The sequence below is a fragment of the Mustela nivalis genome, assembly GCF_964662115.1.
Source record: "Mustela nivalis genome assembly, chromosome: 19".
NCBI lineage: Eukaryota > Metazoa > Chordata > Mammalia > Carnivora > Mustelidae > Mustela > Mustela nivalis.
In genome coordinates, this window is record NC_139038.1 from 18,079,181 (window position 1) to 18,099,316 (window position 20,136).

General features: G+C 54.8%; 1 protein-coding gene and 1 long non-coding RNA gene across 10 annotated transcripts in view; both read right to left on the reverse strand.

Annotated features, from left to right (window-relative positions):
* Window positions 1-871: 871 nt before the first annotated feature.
* On the reverse strand, window positions 872-8,784 carry LOC309854932. The gene is made up of 2 exons (XR_014306492.1): window positions 8,669-8,784; window positions 872-985 (listed from the first exon to the last, which is right to left on the reverse strand). It is a non-coding gene; the product is annotated as an uncharacterized lncRNA (long non-coding RNA).
* Window positions 8,785-8,814: 30 nt separating this feature from the next.
* Window positions 8,815-20,136, reverse strand: part of IL4R (interleukin 4 receptor) — a 35,300-nt gene continuing 23,978 nt past the window's right edge. For all 9 annotated transcript variants that reach the window (XM_082714651.1, XM_082714650.1, XM_082714653.1 and 6 more), the window contains 5 exons: window positions 16,612-16,768; window positions 15,318-15,414; window positions 13,641-13,719; window positions 12,210-12,259; window positions 8,815-11,391 (listed from right to left, as the gene is read on the reverse strand). In XM_082714651.1, coding sequence (XP_082570777.1) covers window positions 9,870-11,391; window positions 12,210-12,259; window positions 13,641-13,719; window positions 15,318-15,414; window positions 16,612-16,768 — 1,905 coding nt within the window. In that variant the 3' untranslated portion in view covers window positions 8,815-9,869. The remainder of the gene's footprint in view (window positions 11,392-12,209; window positions 12,260-13,640; window positions 13,720-15,317; window positions 15,415-16,611; window positions 16,769-20,136) is intronic.

The window sequence follows — 20,136 nt, forward strand, 5'->3', positions numbered from 1 at the left end:
CCCTCCTTGGGTTTGAATAGTTTGCTAGAGCAGCTCACAGAACTCAGTGAACCATGTTACTTCCTAGATCGCTGGTTTCCTATGAAGGAATATATATAACGCAGGAACGGGGTTCTAGAACAAGATACAGAGAAAGAGCTCAGAGCTTCCAGGCTTCCCCAGAGCTCGCCATCCCCCTAGCCCCTCCATGTTCACCAAACCAGAAGCCCCTGAACTTTGTTTTTTTTTGGTTTTTATGGAGACACTGTTAAATAGTTGTAACTGATGAACTCCCGGGCCTTTGGTGACTGAACTCAATCTCCAGTCCCTCTCCCTTCCCCAGAGGTCAAGGACGCAGGACTGACACTTTCAAGCCATCATAAGGTTGGTTCCCCAGGCAACCAGCCCCCATCCTTAGGTGACCTAGGGACTTCCCAAAGGTCGCCTCATTAACATAACAAAAGACACGCATTGTTCTAATCACTTAGGAAATTCCAAGGGTTTTAGGACCTCTAAATAAAGGCCAGAATAAAGACCAAAGATATATTTATCATTAATCAGATCATCATATCAGCTCATAGATTCTAGGGCCCCAGCTCACAGTGTCTAGGAATGACCAGGTCCCCTTGTCCGGGGTGACAGGTCACAGTGTCCAGGGGCAACAGATCATGGTATCCGGGGTGACAGGTCATGGTGTCTAAGGTATAGGATGGGCTGAAAAAACCGAGAGGAGCAGGAGCCAGGTTGCTACTGGGTTTGGACTCGGGCCTGTAGACCAGTGTCTTCCAGACTTGCGTCCCTCACCCACACTGCCACAGATTTATACCTTACGTGTTTTCCCTCTTTTCCTCCCCCACTATGTAGTCAACTTGTTTTCGTATCGATGGCCTCCTTTTATTTAAATCATTTTATTTTTAAAAAAGAAGCATTAAAAAAAAAAAAAAAGGGAAGCATCATCACCATCACGAATGGATAACCAGAACCCTTGAGCATCAACAGAAGGGAACTGTAACAACAAAAACAGTGAAACCAAAACTGAGTCCTTCAATCTTAGCGAGATGCTGTAACCTGGGGAAGGCTAGTCAGAAGAAGAGAAAGAGAATTGAAAAGGGAATTGCTTCTTGGTGTGGTGCCCTTCCGTGTCACACCCATGTAACACCTAAAATCGTTTTAGCGCCACCCGCCCCTGCCCCCCCTGACCTGGGAGTTGGTGTCCCCCACCTGGGTTGCCCTGGGGTAAATGTCCCATATTGGGTTATCCTGAGCCTATGTGACCCACACTTTTGCCTAATGGGAGCTAGGAGGCACTGTAAGCAAGAAAGAGACACCCGTGTCTGCATCTCAGTAGCGAGGGAGAAGTGGGCAGTCTGGGGCAGGGGTTGGGGGTGATGTCTGCTCTCTAGCTTTTAGCAACTGAGACCCAGAGGGAGGAGGTTTGGGGGAGTGATGAAGAACTCAGTTTGGGTTATACGGATTTTAAGATGTGGGGACATCCACGTGGAGACCCCTATCCATGTGTTCAGAAAGTACTTATTGAGCACCTACTGTGTACCACACACAGGGCTCTAAGTCCCTGGGGATACAGCGGTGAACCAACCAAACAAAAATCTGTCCGCATGGAGTCTACCTTCTAGTGGGGGAGATGTGGGGGACCTGGTAAGAAATAGAAGGGTGATTATGTCCTAAAAATATCACATTAGATAGTGATGTGTGCTAGGTAGGATGTGGGAAGTGTCTGGAGAAGTGAGATGGACATATGGGTCTGGAGTTCAGGCAAGAGACTGGGGCTGGGGAGATATATTTAGAAGACACCATTCATTCAACAAATGTTATTGAGCACATTCTATGAGCCAGCCACTGTGTTACCTTGGGCCGCACAGTCCCTGCCTTATGAAACGCCAGCCAGATTTACTAAAGGTGGTAGTTAACTCTACGGTGATGGGGTTCAGGGAAAGCAACCCAAAATGTGGCATTTTGGTATCTTGATTATTTTGAGTTAAAGTTACTCAAGACAGCCCACGCCAGAAGGGCACTGGGACCCTTCCTCTGTCTCTCTGAAAGCTGGAACTAAATCTTCCATCTGAAAGATTCCCTCCCTGTGCTAAGACCAGAGGTGGGAAGTTCAGGACCGGGAAGGAGGCATAAACAAACCTTGCCACTTTTACTCCTTTATTGCCCCAACCCAAATTTTGTTTAGAACTCTTTACTAGTCGAAGCTGCCAGGCATGTTTTCTCGGTCCTGTCAATTCCTCAGAGACTTGTGTTTCTTTGTCTAAAACATGTAAAAATTGCCTGCTTTGGGTCATTACTCAGGTCCGAATTTTATTATTGGAACTCCACATGTACCTAATTAAACGTGGGTTTTTTCCCTCCCATTAGTCTTTCTCATATCGATTTAATTCTTAGACCAGCCAGAAGAACCTTTGAAGAGTATAAGAAAAGTTTTCGTCCCCCACAATGGAAACAAGATTGCCGATGGAGTGTGTGTGTGGGTGTGGGGGGAGGGCTTGGGGACTCCAGATGTTTAAGGTAGGGCAAAGGAGGGGCGTCTGGGTGGCTCCGTGGGTTAAGCATCTAACTCTTGATTTCCGCTCAGGTCATATCTCAGGGTTGTGAGATCAAGCTCTGTGCCCAGCATGGAGCCCCTCTGCCCATCCCCATCCCCTGTTTGGGGAAAAAAAAACAAAAACAAAAAAGGTCGTGCAGAGGAGAAGACCCTAGGAAAGGAGCGTGAGCAGGAACAAGGAGCCAGTAGCAGGAGAACCACGAAGGGCAGAAAGGCATGGATTGAAACAGACCCGAACATGGCGCCCGGTCTTGGTGAAAGCAGATTCAGGGCAGAAGTGAGGCAGCTTCTACACGGAGAGGGTTGAGGAGTGGGCGTGCAGGGAGGAAGTGGAGACAGAGAGCAGACAGCTTTCAAGAATGTGGCTGGGGAGGGAAGGAGAGAAAGAAGGAAGAGGGGTGGAGGGAACCTCTGATTGTTTGCAGATGGAGGGGGCTTGAACAGAGACGTGCGTTTGGTGGGAAGAAGCCCTCAGAGGGAAGAAGCTTAGAACACGGGGGGATGATGGCATTTTGGGATCCGGAGAGAGTGGTGGGCTCAGCCGTGGAGAAAAGGAATGGCCTTATTTCAGGATTGGCTATGTAATGTGAGGGGCTCAAAGCATAACAAAAATGCAGGTCTTCTAGTTGAAAACGTATTAAGAATTCAAAATGGTGGGGCGCCTGGGTGGCTCAGTGGGTTAAGCCTCTGCCTTTGGCTCAGGTCATGATCTCAGGGTTCTGGGATCAAACCCTGCATCGGGCTCTCTGCTCAGTGGGGAGCCTGCTTCCTCCTCTCTCTCTCTGCCTGCCTCTCTGCCTGCTTGTGATCTCTGTCTGTCACATAAATAAATAAAATCTAAAAAAAAAAAAAAAAAGAATTCAAAATGGTGACTCTTGGTATTCAGATAGGGAGTGGGCAAGAGGCTTGACCTGCTGACTTGGCTGAGTTGTGGCCTCTGACCACCCAGCACATACACCTGGGGCTTGAAGAAAAGGCTGGGATGAGTCCAGAACCCCAAGTCAGACACGTGGAAATGTCCATGTCCTAGTTCCCTAGTTCCTGCCATAACACGTCACTACAACTCCAGTGGTTTGAAAATAAAATGTATTATCTTTTTTTTAAAAAAGATTTTATTTATTTATTTGACAGAGATCACAAGTAGGCAGAGAGGCGGGGCAGAAACAGGCTCCCTGCTGAGCAGAGGGCCTGATGCGGGGCTCGATCCCAGGACCCTGAGACCATGACCTGAACCAAAGGCAGAGGCTTAACACACTGAGCCACCCAGATGCCCCTAAAATGTATTATCTTATAGTCCTGGAGGTCAGAAGACCAAAACTGGTGTCACCGAGCTAAAAATCAAGGTCTCAGCAGGACTGCATTCTTTCCGGAGACTCTAGGGGAGAATCTGTTCCTTGACTTTTCCAGCGTTTAGAGGTCACCTACATTCATGGCTCATGGCCCCCTTCTTCCATCTACAAAGCCAGCAGCAGTATCTTCAAATTTCTCTCTGACACTAATTCTCCTACATTCCCCTTTTCACTTAGAAGGGCCTTTGGGATTATATAAGCCTCGGGCCTATCTGAACAATCCTGGATAATCTTTCCATGGCAAAATCAATCCATCAGCAGTCTTTTTTGCCCCCCAACGGCAGTCTTTATTCCACTTTCAATCTTGATTTTCCCTTGCAACGTAACATAACATGTTCGCAGTTTCCCAGGATTAGGATGTGAGTATCTTTGGAGGTTCGTTATTCTATGTATCACAATCTTTAAGGCTGTTTTATGGTTGCAAAGGAAACTCTGTAGTGGCTTACATGAAAGCAGGTTTATGGTTTATTTAAGAATCCAGAGGTTGATTTGATCACTTGATAATGTAAGCAAAGACCCACGCTCTTTTCTTCTCCCATTCTGCCATATTCAGACACTACCTTTCATCTCCAGTCTTGTCCCCTCATGATCACAAGACGGCTGCCAAACCACCAGACATCACATCCAAAGCAGCACAGGTGATGGCAGAGGGACCCTCTCCTCCTGCTGTTCCCTTCGGTTAGAAAAGAGAACCGCCAGTTTGCACTGCTTGTCTGTGACAAAGAGGAAGGGCCCGATTTGTTGACCAACTCGAGCTGAATTTACCAGCAGAAAATCAGGAAATGCCAGTTCCTGGATGGGGTGAGGTGTCAGTGGATAGGAGCGAGGGGTCCAGATGGCCAGAACCACAGATCAGTCTACAGCTGGGGTAAAAGATTAGTCTGTGACCAGGGCTAGGGGTCAGCATGTGGCTGGGGTCAGTGTGCAGCCCTCAGGATCATGACTAGGTTCATAGCGTGGGTCTCGAATCCATTTATGGCTTGAGTCAGAAGTGATTCTGTGGCTGGAGTCAGACTTCAGACTGGAGCTAGGATTCCAAGTTTGGTTCAGTGTTACTCTCTCTCCCTGCATCCCTTGTCTCCTGCCCTGCGTTATCTACACCGATGTGAGCGTTGTCTAGCTGTACCCATGGGACGAGGTAAGCTTAGCGTGCTCCTACTCCAGCCCGTTCCCAACCTCTCTTGTCTCATTCTCTTTCTCTGGAAAGATCTGTTGAAAGCTTGGTGCCTCAGGTCTGGGGGCAGGAGAGAAGCAGAGTCTGGGCAAGACCCTGTGAGATGGGGGAGGTATGGAAGAATGCGAGCAGAAAGGAGAGCCAGCCTGCGACAGGGGTGCGAGGGAGAAGATACAATGTGTATGGGTAGATGCGGAGGCACACATGGTCAACACCTCGGCACATGCACAAGCACGGACTCTGCATCTGAACATCTAGAAGCTGTTGGACGAGTTGGTGGGATGATGCCGTTGGGACCATTTCTGTCTCGGATTTCTATTGTGCCAGGCCGACCTTTTTTGCAATAAAGTAGCATTAAATTTAGAATGTCATTATCTCCTTTAACTATGGTTTTTTGTAAGATTTTATTCATTTATCTGAGAGAGAGAGAGAGCATGAGCAGAGGGAGGAGGGGCAGAGGGAGAAGCAGATCCCGAGGCCATGACCCCAGCCAAAGGCAGACACTCAACTGACCGAGCCACCCAGGTGCCCCCTCTTTAATTATGTCTTGTTCCCTCATTCCCTCAACAGCCACAGACCCACTCAGTATAATAGGAACAATGCGAGCTTGCACAGCCCTAACCCTGTGCAGGCACCATTCTCAGGCTTACATGAATTAGCGTATTTAATTTTAACTACTGGTCCTTGAGCATCCTACTAGTATCATTCCCGGTTTAGCACAGAGAGGCTCTGGGACTGGCCTCCAGCCACACAGCAGATCCTGGGAGCATTCTGAACTCCTAATGTATGTCAGCCCCTTTTGTGAGGTGCTGATGGGGCTGGGAGAGAAAGGCAAAGAAAGAGAGGTGGGGATGGGGCACCAGGATGTCCCAGGCCCACTTTTCTGGGCGTGGCAATGCCCTAGACTTGGAACCCCGGGGACAGAGGCAGACGCCAGGGCCAGAGCGGCCACTAGGGAGCAGCAGGGACTAAGAAGCCAGCCGGCAGCCCGTCGGGCGGGGCCAGTGCCCGCACTGGACAGGTGCCTCCAGCTTGTCAGTAAACAGGTGGAAAGGGTGGGATTTTGAGGAAAAATGGACACTGGCCAGCTCCCAACAGGTATCCCCAGATCAGCTGGGCACCCATCACGGCATCTGCTCGCCACCCTGCCCCTGCGGGCTGCACGCTACCTCTCCTACCTAAACGTCTTTGATGGGGTGGAAACTGAGGCCCAGAGGGGTCAAGCACTTCACCCACAGTCACACAGCCCCGGATTGGCAAAGGCGGGTTGAAACGAGGCAGGGTGAGGGCACAGCCCTTGCTTCTCGGAGTCTCAGTGTTCTGAGACCCACAAGAGGGGTCTGCAAATATGGGCAAACGGTGGCCAAGAGAGGTCAGGAGTCAGGGCTCTGGTCACGGGCGAGTCCCGCCCAGGGCATAACCCGGCTGTGGGGGTTCGAGGAGCTCATGCCTCCCTTGCAGCGGCTCAAAAACTTTTTGCTGGTCTGTCTCTTTCTTTCTTTCTTTCTTTCTTTCTTTCTTTCTTCCTTCTTCTTCTTCTTTTTTTTTTTTTTAAATAACTTTCGTGGGAAAATAATTCAGAAAGGTTGTTCAACAGGATGTCACAGAGCTACACCTTCAAAAAACCAACATTCATTCGGTGACCGCCCACAGGGCACCAGGATCGGGCGGGGGACGCGATTTCCGGTGGTTTTCACTTTCCTCTCTGTACCTTCATGTTTTCTCTGAACTGGAGAAGACTGGCACGTGCCAATCGAGTCATCACACGCAAACAAACAGGAAGCAGGGAGTTTGGGGACAAAAAATGTAAAAAAGATAAAATAAAGTATCAAATCAAATCAAACAAAACAGAGACACACCTCCCCCAAGGAGGGCGGGGAATCTTCCTAAAATCAAGGCTGGGGATGTGTGGGGCCCGGGGCGGGGGGAGATCCCGCAAAACCAACGCATCTCAGGCTGCCCGGGGTCTGGGAGGCCTAGCCCCGCTCCGGCTCCTCCCACCTCTGGTCCAGCCCCGCGGGGCGGGGCGGGGGGCGGGGCGCTGGGACACGCCCACCGCCAGCGTCTCGCTCCGCCCACACCCGGAGCCTACTTCCAGCTCTGGGTAGGGGGAGGCCATCCTGGTCTGGGCCCGCCTGATCCGCCAGATCCCCCCCCTCCTCTGCCGCTCTAGGGGCAAACGTTTGGGGGCGGCCGGTTCTCATTCTTCCTTCCATCCTTCCTGATCCACACCGGGACAGTGGACAAAGATACGTTGGAAGAAAATGATCTAGAAGCCCTGTTCTGCCCAATACACGGGTGGCTGTTTACATTTAAATGTCAATTAAATCCATAAAATGTAAGAAGCAGTTCCTCAGCCACACTGGCCACATTTCAGGTGCTTACCAGCCACCCGTGGACTGCAGTGGACAGCATGAAACCCTTGCCTTGTAGCAGAAAGTTCTGCCGGACAGCGCTGCGCTGGACATTTGTTTGTCTTGCTACAAAATTCCCCTTTCAGAAACTGTTCTTTGAGCCAACATTTCCTTTCTCTCTTCCTTCGGATTCCCTTCCTGCAAACCTAAACTCAAACTCTGATCCGTGCTTGTAGTTTTTGAATTTTTGAGTTTCCTTGGATTACTGAATGACCTTCTGGGAGTAGTTAATACACATTGGGGTGAAGGAGTGCATGTCCAGGCTGCGAACTCCTGACCAGTGAAAGAGGGGGCCTGCATGGGAGAGCCTGCCGACAGAGGGAGGACAAAGGCTGTAGGGCTCCCACATCAGCATTAACCAAGGGTGGCTGGAGCCGTCAGAGACCCCCCCGCCCCAGGGAAGTTTGGAGGAAGCCCCAGAGATGATGAAGGTGAGGAGGAGGAGGGAGACTATCTCCAGATCTCCCCAGGACGCGGGCTTGATTGGCCTTCCTGACTTACGAATGGGAAAGCCAAGGTCTGGGCAGGATAAAGGGCCTGTAGCAAAGAAGAGGTCTGGGGATTCATCCCCCCAATGCCTTGGGGTTCCTTGCCTAATGCAGAGAACAATGCACTGTGTAGAATGCCAGAACAGAAAGGAACCTCAGACAACCGAGCCCCCTCTTTTGCGAGTGTGGCCATCAGGGTAGCTACTCAGAGACCAGAGTCATCACCGACATAGAGCTTAAATCCTGTGTATTCGTCCTCATGCCATCGGCCTGGGATTGCTTCCAGACAGCCTGGCTAATGGAGACACTGCCTGGGTTCAGCTACGGACGGGGACGAGTCTGCCACTGACTAGTTATGTGACCCTGGCAAAGTGTAGCAGCTGCTGGCAATACTCAGTCTGCATCTCTTTGATGTGCCAAAGGCTGCTCCAGTAGTCTTTACTCTCAGCCTGGGGACGTGTTTCCTGGAGCAGCCGGAGTGCTGCAGAATGAGTCCCTGGAAACAGCCCTTGACCGGACCCCAGCTCCCCGACCTTTGCAGGGATGCCCTTAGGCATGCACCACGCAGGGCCAACCAGGGCTCCTGGAGGGGTGAGGGGCAGTTGCGCAGGCTAGCTGTTGGGGAACACACCCTCTCCTGCCTCCTGACCTTCCCTGACTCCCCTCCCCAACCCCCCAGCAAAGTGTCCTAGAATTACCTCCTAAAGCAATGACCTGCACTTGAATCCTGGTCTCCGAGGAACCCCAGCTGAGATAGAAAGTTACTTAACCTCTTGGACCTCGATTCCTGTGGACGGGAAGAGCCAATGAGTTAAATACAACAGATAAAGTGCTCTCGACCAGGTCTAGCAGTATGTTTGTTTAATAAAGGGGGGAGGAGGGCGGGGAAGAGATAAGGAGCCTTTATTTATACAGAAAGCCAGGGCCTCCTGCTCCACCGTCCCCTGCTGAGACACACCAGGTGAGAAAATAATCTTTGAGATGCAAACAAGCATTACTCAACCCAGGGGGCAGGTCAATGTGCAGGCCAAGTATGCCTGGTGTGGACCGTCCGGACCGCCCCGCGAGGCTGGGTCCGTGGAGGGGGGCCACTCCCTCCGTTTGGCCTCCGGTGGCTGCAGGCACGGAGCGGCCCCAAAGTGGCTGGCTGTGTTTATTCTGGGGATCCCCTGCTTCCCCGGAGCACCCCCCAGTCTTAACGGTCATGTGGGAACCTGACAGCAACTTGGTGGCCACAATCGTCTGTGTCCCTTTGTGTCTGTCGTCCACTCCTAATGAAGGGCCCCAACCCCCCCAACCCAGATCCTGCCTCCAGTGTCAACCCAAAGGAGGTCTGTTCGGTGAACGGGCACCCCTGGGCCAATGAGGACCCTTCCCCGACTTCAATACCCATCCATTTCCCAAGGCCTCCAAGTCCTTCCCCCTTGGCTGGCTTGATCCGTTTCTGGGCTCGGCGTCCAATGCACGGGACGGGACGGCAGCAGCTAATCCCAGAACCGGACAAGACAGGAGTTCCAGGGTGAGGAGGTGCACAAAGCAGGCCTCGCAGCGGGCGGGGGGCATGGCAGGAACAGCACCCTGCACAAGCTGGGGACCCATGAAGAGGCCAACGGCTGGCGCACAAGCCGAGGTTCCCAAGGAATTCCCGATCTCTGAAGCTGCCTCGGCCCCCTCCGCACGCCATCCACTCCCACGGGATGTGCTGAGCCCAGGCCAAGGCTGGGAGATTTGGGGCGCGCGGTCTGGTCTCTGTTTCCCTGCGTCGGACCACCTCCCCACTTCAGACTGGGGTCTCCCAAGTCCCTCATCACTCTGCCAGCCCAGCCACCTTCCAGGGCTGGCTTCCAGCTGTGGCAGGCACAGTCCTCCCCTGCGGACCGCAGCGTTGAGAGGACACCCCTAAGAAGCGCTTGTGCACGTGGGCTCTGTGGACAGCCCGGTCACCTTTCCGGGGGCCTGGCCTGAGCTCTGCACATTGCCGGGGGCCGGCTGGAAGGACAGAGAGGACTTGTCCTCCCCCGAGACGCCCAGGGGTGCCAGGGAGGCTGGACAGAGGCTGGCCTCCGGGGAAGCTCCTGCTGGCGAGGCGTCTGGGGCCCTCAGGGGGCTCCCCAGCGGCGAGGACCTGTCACCACAGCAGCAGCCACAGCAGGGGCTGGGCACCGCGTGGGCCTTGCCACGCTCCTCCTGGCCATGCCACTGTTTCAGATGGCCACACAGGTGGCAGGTAAGGGCCGAGTAGACGATGCTGCCGGCCAGGTCGTCCCTGAGGGCGTCTGTGGCCGGCTCCGGGGCCAGCAGGGTCTTGTACCTGTCTCCTGCCTTCCCTGCTGGCTCTGCACGCGGATGCTCTGGGGCGCTGTCTGTGAGAGGCGGGTCCCCAGGGCCGCGTGGTGGCTCCACATCGAGTCCAAAGGTGAACAGGGGGACAGGGAAGGGAGCCCCCGAGCCGCCCGGAGGGAGGCTCTGAAAGGGTTTGTAGCTCCCGTCCCCAGGGCTGGCCTCGTCCCCAGATGTCCCCGGGAGCAGGCTGGAGAAGGCCTTGTAGCCCGCGTCCCCAGAAGGGCCGAAGCCTGCCACCCCGCCGGCATTGGGGACACCGGCCTGCCTCACAGCGCATGCGAAGTCCCGGTAGCCGCTGCCGGGGCCAGGGGCCGGGGCCGCCCGGTGCTGGAGGACACTCTGGCGCAGAATCTGCTCCCAGCTCTCTGGCTCGGGCTGGGGGATGGAGGGGACGCTAGGGTCCACCTCCCCGGGCCGTTCAGTCTGCTCTGGGTCAGAGGCCCCCTCCCCGGGAGCTGCGGACTGGCTCAGGAGGCTGCCGAAGCTGCGGTACGCGGGGTTGTCTGTGACGACGGGGGGCATCTCTGGGAAAGCCGGGCTGGCCGGCCTCTGGGTCAGAGGGGCCCAAGGAGGGGACTCGGGGTGCAGAGGCTGCTCCCAGCCCCGGGGTGATGCCTCCTGGGGCCCTGTCCCCGGGAACTCAGCCCAGGGCCTCTGAGCACACTCAGTTCCTGAAGGAGGAGGAAGGCAGGACTCCTCCAAGCCCTGCGGGCAAAAGCCCCCAGTCTCCCCACCAAGAAGGTCCAGGAAGAGGCTCTCTGTCAGCCGGGCCGCGATGTCCTCCCTGCCCTCCTGGAAGCCGCCCCCGCTGTCCTGGAGCGATGGGCAGATGCTTCTTTTATCTTCCTCCACCTCCTCGTCCTCATTCTCCACCGGGGCCTCAAAGAGCTCCACACACTGCACCACGCTGATGCTCTCTGGCCAGAGGATCGTCTTGCTGACCTCCACGGGGCACCATGCTGATTTTCCAGGAGCCTGGAAAGGCGCATTTCTGGCAGTCTTGGAGCACTCCTCATCCCTGTCCATGCTGTGCTCCAGCAAACAGGGAAGGAGCTTGGTAAGACAGGACTTCCAGTGTCTGCGTGCGAGAGTAGAGAGATGTTTGGTCAGGATTCAATTTCTCTGCAGGAAAAACTCCTACTGACCCGTCAAAGCCCAGCTCTGAAATTGTTCCGGATTGATGTCTATCTATTGCACACAGGCCTCCTGGCTTCATAATCAGTAATCTATCGGTCTCTCTCCACTACTACCCTGGGAGCTCCCTGCAGGCAGGGCCTGTGTTTTATTTTGGGATTTCTGGAGGCCACACATAACCAAACAAGGAAAAGTCTCTGACAGGGACGATGATATTTAAAATACTTATCAATTTAAAATATCTGTCAATACCAAAGCATAAGTAATGACCACGGTCTGGAGCCCCCTGCTAGGCCAGCAATCAACCCTTTAGTGACTGGACCGTGATAGTCCGACAGTCCAGGAGGCCCTGGGGGAGGAGCTAGAGGTGACAGAGACAACGGGAGGCCAGGGTGATGACCAGATACTCAAGGATTGAAGATGGCGGCTCTCTGCCAACCAGTATGTAATTACACCAACATTGGAACCTCGGTCTGGCTTGTAACCTCTATCAGCCTTACTCAGGCCGGACTGCATTTCCAAGGGGGTTCGCCGAGGCCTGACCCCCTGGTGAAACTCAGGGGGCTCAGCCACCGTGCCCACCTCCGCAGACCATCCCTCTTCCTGCCCAGTATCACAAGACAAGTGCTGAAGGCTGAGGAGGAAAAGGCAGACATGGAGGTTGGGTGGGGGGGGATGACCCCACTCTTAAGGTGGGCCCACTGCCCTAATTCCAAACCCTTCCAAATCCACACAGGCTATGACCCAAGTTTGTATACATACGGGCACTTAGCTGGTTCCTGGCCTCGGGACCGCTTCCCCCACAGTGACACCTAAAATCGAGAGACAGCCAGTGAAACGGGGTGGAGAGGCCTTACAGCTGAGCGTGGCACACAGCTCGGTGAGCGTCTGCTGCAGAAGGGCCGTGAGGCTTGCCATCACACAGGCCGGAGGTCCAGTCCGGTCACTGTAGCTCTCCGAGCTTCAGCATCCTGGGAATCAGTGAGACTGCCTGGTACTAAGTTGCTAGCACTGATGGTAAAAACGGCCACAGTCTTCTGAAGCTCCTCCTACCGCATAAATCTGTCCTCACCAGGTGACTCGTTTTGGCCAAGAGAATGCCTTCGAAGTGACACTGGGCCAGCCAGCACGATGACGGACATGGCTTAGTCACCCCCATGCTCCGGGTGAGAGGCAGACAACTTCCAGATCTCTGACGGAGGCCTCTGGAAAGGGGCCCAGCCCCGATCCCTCTACCCACACCACTGCATGGAGCCCGGACCGCTTACCTGCACAAGCAAGGCCTAAGTCAGTGGTTGTCCTTCTGACTCTCTGAACTGTGGGCTGATTTGTTACACAGCAAAGCTAACTGATACACGAACAGCTAGACCCTGTGATAGACGTCTTGTATGTATTGTCTCCATGAAGTCCAACATCAGGTAGGCACAACGATAGCCCACAAGAGGGAAACTGAGGCTCAGAGAAGTGAAGCAACTTGCCCCAAGTCCACACTGCAGGTAAGTGGCAGAACTTGGGTTCAAAACCAGCCCCTCTGGACTCCAGAGCGACTCTGGAGGACTGAGGACACTCGGCTCTTCTGTACTAGACGTGGCCTGTGTCACCTCCCTACCCTCCCTCCTAGAGAATGCTGATATGGCCCAGGGAAAGCCCACACGGTGGCCTTGGTGGAGAAGCTGACCCACCCCTAGCTCGTGGCTGGTCTCTAGGTGTTCCCACTCCCCTACCCAGGAATGCTCTAGGGACAGGCATGTGGCACCATTTAGACCAATGAGAATTGAGGAGAGATTTGCCAGTGTCCTGGGGGCAGTTTTCTGCTCAGAAGGGGAAGACACAGGAAGCCTGTCCCCATCTCCCTCACCTTGTGGCTTTCTGTCTTGGTACAGGCACCTCTCCAGGAGATGACACGGAGGTGACCTCACGGGTCACCTCTTCCCAAGGGACATAAGAATCCAAGTGACCAACCCAGAGGAGAGCACTCCAATTGAACAGAGTACCCATGGGAGCCAAGGCGCGGGGAGTGAAGGCCTCTGGGCTCCTAGTGACTGACCACGCAAAGCTGCTGAAACCCTGGAATCTTCCTGACTTCCGGTGGGCAGTTCCAAAAGCCACCTGGGATCCTTAACATCCCAGCTGCTCTGAATCCTACCTCCTGCCAAGGCAGTCCCAAGCACTGTCCCCGGCCCCCGCTCCTACCTGTGAGTCCTGGATGACTATGGCCACTAGGGGGCTGTGGGCTGGGTTGGGAATCTGGTCCCACCATCCTTTCTTAATCCTGAAAAAGAAAAGGAAGAGGTATTGGACATCATTGGACATCAGAAGCTGATGCTTCTTCCATGACGGGCTCAGAGACCACACTGACTAGTTCCTGGATGTCTTGCCCTAATCCCACTCGACAGAGGAAGAAACCCGAATCCCAGAAGGGCAGTGGCAGCTGGACTGTGGGCATGACTCTCAAATTCGTGCTCCAGGAGGAGGGGGAGTTCCTGACGTGGCCACTTCTGTCTTCGGTAGGAACGAGCCCCACGGAATCAGGACAGAGTTCCAGGTTCCCCCATCAGCGATGAAGCTGAGGAGACCCAGAGAGAAGCAGATTCCTTCTCTCCGTCCGGGTCTGGCTGGAGCCACCCAGCGTCAGCACCGGGAGGAGAGGTTCTCAGATGCCTCTGACCGGCCCTCGCCCACTCCACTCGGTCAGGCAGCCCACCTCTGCTGGGCACCTACTATGTGCCACTCACTGTATCAGCAACACAGCAGTGAAGGAGACGAGAAAATCCCTGCCCTTGCAGAACGGACCTTCTAGAAGAGACAGACATCAGCCATAGCCTCTTCAGGGTCATGGATAAAAATAAAGACGGTGGGGAAGAGGGGAACGGAGAGTGTGATCCAAGAAGGCCTCTCCGAGGAGGGAACTTGCGCGAGGCGACTGAGGGTACAGTGCGAGCCACGGTGACGCCTGGGAAAGGGCCTTCCTGGCGGGGGCAGGGGGGAGAAGGGGAGAAGACTTGCCTCGGGCCGCGCAGAGCCATCAGTGACGAGACCAGAAGAGAGGAGCCTGCATCCCTGCGCACCTGCTGCGGGTGTGGGACCCAAAGCGCGAGACCCCCGCCCTCAGTCAGTCCCCAGCCATCGCTAAGCCCTGTGGGGTGAGGGCTCACCAGACCCATTTCCAAGATGGGAGGGCTGAGGCCGTGAGACACTGGGATTCTAAGCATCTGAGCTCACCGGAAACAAAGCTCCTCTACCCTCCCTGCCCACTGTGACCCAGCACTCTCTTGGGACTCTTAGGACTCAGGAAATACGCTCGTTAAACCCACAAAGGAGGGACCCAAGATGGTCAGCCTCTCGTTGGCCACAAAGCTACCCAACTCCAAGGCCAGGATCCGAACCCAGATCTGCAGACTCCGCCGCGGCAACGGCCCAGCATTCCTCTGTCTACTGCCACGTGCCCCTTGTGCGTGGACCTCACTCTGGGTACCCAGGGTGACCCACCTCGCTGCTGCCGGAGGACGGTCCTTCCCCAGCTCCTTCCACCCTGTCAGGCCTGCCTGGCCCCCCCATCCAACACGGCACCCCAAACATTTCTCCCCTAGACCCTGGTAAACTCCCTTCTGCACACAGATGGCTCTGGAAACCAGCTATGGCTCCTGGTTGACTTGGCATCTTCTGTCTCGCCACAAGGAGCACAGGGTCCTCATCAGTCTTGCCCTTGGCTGCTGCCTCAGTGCCCTGTGAATAGCCGCTGCCTAAAAAAATACTTCTAGCTGAACGAAGGGACCGGAAGCAGAAAGGTCCCGAGGCGGCTTCCCACCTACACGGCATACCCCGGGGCGGCCAGCCTGGTGGCATCCCATGCCGGAGCCCAGGACTCACTTGATGATGCTGATGTAGCAGGACAGACAGACGGCCAGGATGACAAGGCAGGAGATGCTGACGCCCAGTGGCAGGTGCTGCTCCCAGGGCTCATAGTCTGGAACAGGAGGGAAGCCGTCAGCCCGCACTGTGCAGGGTACCGCCTGCTCTCTGCCTCCAGGAGACCGAAGCCTCAGGAAACGGTCGCCTGAGACCCTGCGTGAGCTGGCTGCCACCAAGCCCTCCCACTCCATCCCTTTCTTCTGAGCCCTTGTCACATGGCCGCCTCACTGTCCCCCGGCTCCTCCAAAGCCCAGAGCCGCCCCAGGATCTTGAACTTGCTGCTCTCTCTTTCCTGAAGCCCAGAGGTCAGGAGCAGTGACTCTGGACCTGGACTACCAGAGTTCAAAGCCTGACCCTGTCCTATCCTTGCTGGTGACCCAGCTTCTCTACGCCTCATCTGTACACTGGGGTTAACGGACTGCTATGTCACAGGATTGTCGTGGGGACGTCATATATGAGCGCTCAGAACACGGCACGTCCGTCTGGAGACCTTTGCTGGTGTCCGCACACCGATGGCTACTTCTCGCTCATTCACGGTCACCTGCTCCCAAAAGTTCCCTCATGCCCTCTCTCCTGCTGCCCCTTCCCATCCCTCCGTGCCCTCGATGGACAGAGAAAGCACAGTCCTAACGGCCTCATCAACCGCTCAGCACAAATAGAAATCAACAAAAATATCACTTGTGCTCATCTACTCTGAAATGACAGCGTGTACAAGCAGCACCACTCGGTCTGATTTTTATGGTGCTAATAAAGCAGCGTATACTCGTTGACAACAAATATATTTTAGATACTTTTATAACCTCATTTCAATAAAGTTAGTTTCCCCTTGTGATTCCACATACTGTATTTCTCACATTTGAAAACAGCATTCTGAGGCAGGGTCCGCAGGCTTCCCCAGACCGCCAAAGGGGTCCACAAACACGCAAAGGTTAAGAATCCCAGGGAGTGAGGGAGCCACAGGGAGGAAACCCCCCCCAAACCAGGTAGGTTCATGCTGGGTGTTACATGAGCAACAGATGCATTCCTACGTAGAGAGCCGTGGGCTCTCGCGTGCCCACCCTGACCACTCCACCAGTCTGCCAGTCATCCCGGCAGCCTCGCGTGCCCACCCTGACCACTCCACCAGTCTGCCAGTCATCCCGGCACCTGACACAAGGGAAACGCGGATGCTCCGCTGGAGCAGACGTCTAGCCACGGCATGAAAGGGGTGAGCAGACGGTCCGCCTGCCCTCGCCTCCCTGTGGATACTCACGGTTAACCCACGTGGTGCTGGGGCTCCACTCGCTCCACGTGCTGTTGTAGTTCTGGGCCCAGGCCCTCACTCGGGCGCTGTAGGAAGCGCCAGACTTCAGGGTGCTGGCTACCACCCGGAGGGTAGGCTCCATGTAGGTCACATTATAGACTTTGAACTGGTGGAGGAAAGGGGCACGTTAGTGCGTCAGCTTGGTGGAGAAGGTAAGGACCAGCTGCCCACAGCGGTGAAGAGCCATCAGCCCGGGCATTTTGTTGTTCCTCTGATTCGGGCCTTTCTCTGCCATCTCTACAAAGGGAGGAGTCAGCCACACCCAGCCACACCCCCTCCCCGCCCAGGCTCCCTGATCAGCCATGAGACATTATGGGGGCAACCCGAGTTTTAGTTTCCTCATCTGTAAATTGAGGGTAAAAGTCCCTACTGCCACCTTCTAGCTGTGGAACCCTAGGGAAGTGACATAATTTCTCTAGACCTGGATACCCTCTTTCTGCAAAAGAGTGGTAATAGAAGTCCATACCCCACCCAGGTCGGTTGTGAGGGTTAATGCAGGTAAACACGGAGGACAGCGCCTGGCGTGGAGGAAGCATAACAGAGACCTTCCTACAGCACAGAAAAAGTCTGAGCCTCTCTCTTCTCTGGGGGCTCTCTGGAGCCTTCACACTCAAGCCCAAACTTTGGCCTAGAATCTCTGGGAAGGGACTTCTAAGACCTGTTAGTCAACAAAAAAGGTAATGAAAATTAGTATGTGCTGTTGGTCACCTTTTAAGTTAAAAAAGAAAAAAAAAAAAAAAAACAGACTCTCGGAGGGCCCCCGGAATCCTATCTTGTATCACACCCCTGTGTGTACTCCCCTCGTCTTTAGTGTGGGTGGGGCTTGTGACCCGCTCCTATTCAACAGAGTGAGGCAAAAATGATGGGTAGGTAGGGACCACACGCATGGGGTTATATCTTGTAAGGCTAGAATTCCGGCTGGCTAGGAGACAACGGGGAAAGAACCGAGAGCAGCCTCCCACCAAGGACCAGCGAGAACCTGCAGCCCCCAGTCCAGCAGCCTGGAAGGAACAGTGCCACCAACATCACAGTTGGCACTCAGAAGAGATCTGTCCCCAGTCGAGCCTCAGATGAGACCACAGCCATAGCCGAGTCCTTGACCACACCCTGGCGAGAGCCCATGCCGAGGTCCCAGCTCAGCCGTACCCAAACATCTGGCCTCTAGAAACTGTGGGACAACAGAACACGTGCTGATTAACACAGCTACATTCGTGGTGATATTATTATATAGCAAGAGAAAGCTAACACGTGATGAACACACGTTTGCTTGTCCACGCATCACTCTCTGGAAGGGCATGCACGCCTCCAAGGCTACTTGCTGGCTCTAACCCGGCCTTCTTTCCCCTCCTGCCAGGAGACGGGCGCAGTGGGGTCACAAGAGAAACATATTACTATTCTAAGTCCTTTCCTACCATTTGAGTTTTTTTTTTTTTTTTTTTTACTACATGTATTACTTTTATTTAAACAAACAAACAAGCTTCTGGGTTCCATATTGATTCCGATGGCATGGGAGTAGCCCAAATCCTCTGCCTGGGGCTCCTCTCCCCACCAGGCCCAACCTTTTGCAGCTCTGCTTCTATGTGCAGGTTGGATGCACGCCTGGAGAAAGGGTCTGGTGTAAAGTGAGCTGAGGGGAGGGACTGCACAGAGCCCCAACAGGTCGCAGAGCTTCCCAGCGGAGCTGGGGCGGGGGAGGGGCCGAAGGCGGGAATGGAGGCCGGAAGAGGAGGACACTCACTCACAGCCTTCTTCTCTTTCTAAATATGAGTAAGCAGGAAGTCCCCGCTGGCCCTAGTTCTCCAAAGGAATTGTATAGTCTGGAGAGGAGAAGGGGATTGGGAAATATTTTACTAAGAAACGGAAGAGAAACTGGAGCTTGCAAGAAACTCCTTGTGGCTTTTGTGTCGGCCAAGAGGCCCGGTGTTTGGGAGGCCACTCCTGAGAGAAAGATCTGAGGTAGGACAAACAGCACAGGCTCTGGAGTTCAAATCCCGGCTTCCGACCCCAGCTTTGCCATTTCCGGCAACACTGGGTGAGTCGGTCCATCTCTCCACGCCTCGGTTTCCTGGTCACTGAAGTGGAGAGACCAGTAGCCTCCCACCTGCAAGGCTTTCCAGTGGACAGAGATCCGGGTCGAGCCGAGCACATGTCAGGCACGCAGGAAATGGGAACCTTTACGACCATGAACATAGCATTCATGTCCCCCCACCATACTCCTCCCGGGGTTTCACTGCCTCCTTGTACTTCCACGCCTGCGCTCGTGGGGTTCCCTCCATGCAGCCTACCTTCCCGATCTAGAAAGCTCTTAGACACCCTTCCACGCCCAGGATAAAACTCCACGTCCTTTGTAGAACCTCGTTCAGAAACCATCCAGGACCCTGAGTCGCTTTATCCCTCAAATCCCACAGCCGATTTCTAAGACGTCTCCTTCCCACTGAGCCCATCCAAGGAACGTACAGCGCGGGGCCCGCGGCTACTAATATTCTCTTCCCTCCATAGGGGGACAGGCGGTAGGTCACTGGTCACCGGGTGGGGATCCCTTTGCAACAGGCACAAACGTCAAAGCACTCTGCTGGACCCCTGAGACGCATACACTATTGTATGTCAATCATACCACCAAAAAATTAAAAAAAGGGGTTGGTCGCATCGAGTCTGAGCCACAGCTGGTGCGTGCAATGCGGTGGCAAGCGGGGCTGGACGCGGATCCGGCGTCCGCGCCATCACCGGCCGGACAGGTGCGCTTCGGGGCCGCTCCCGCCTTCATCCTCACTGCTTAATCCTCATTGGCTAATCCTCGGACCAATCGCGGCCATCCCATTCCCTCGCCTGTGATCAGCGCTGGCCAATGACCAGTGAGGGGAATGGCACAGGTCGGGTCTGTCCCCGGGGTACGGAGCGATGGGTGAGGAGTGTCCCAATGGCCTCTGCCCCACAACGAGAGAAGCTGGACCCAGAATTCCGAGGCCCTGGGCAGCCCGGAGCAGGTCTGGGACAACGGAGCCAGGGCCTGGGTATGCTGGTCAATTCTCCCACCTTGGCCGGAGTTCGGGGCCAGGTCCTGCCCCTGAGTGGGTCTCAGCCGTCCCTGTCCGCGTCCCTGTCCGCATCCCTGTCCCCGTTCCTCCCTCCCGGGGTTCCCTCTGGGGAGCCTCCCCTTCCTCATTCTCCAGCCGTCTGGCTCAGGTGGGGCTGACCGCACCTGCAGGTGCAGGGGAGGGCACGTGGCTCGCCTCTGGCCAATCAGAGCACAGCACCCGCACCCTCCTGCCTGCCCACAGCCTGGGCTGGGTTCGGAGATTTGCGCGTGAGCCAAGCCAGGCAACCAGCACTTCTACTGGGACTCTCGGGCGACAGGAACTTTTCCTGTTGTGGCTCTAGCAGGTAGCGAGCATGGAGCATGGAGCTCTTGGTGGATGTACTGGCCACTGCAGGAGGCAAGAACCTGCCTAAAAATGAAGCCAGTGCAGACTAAGA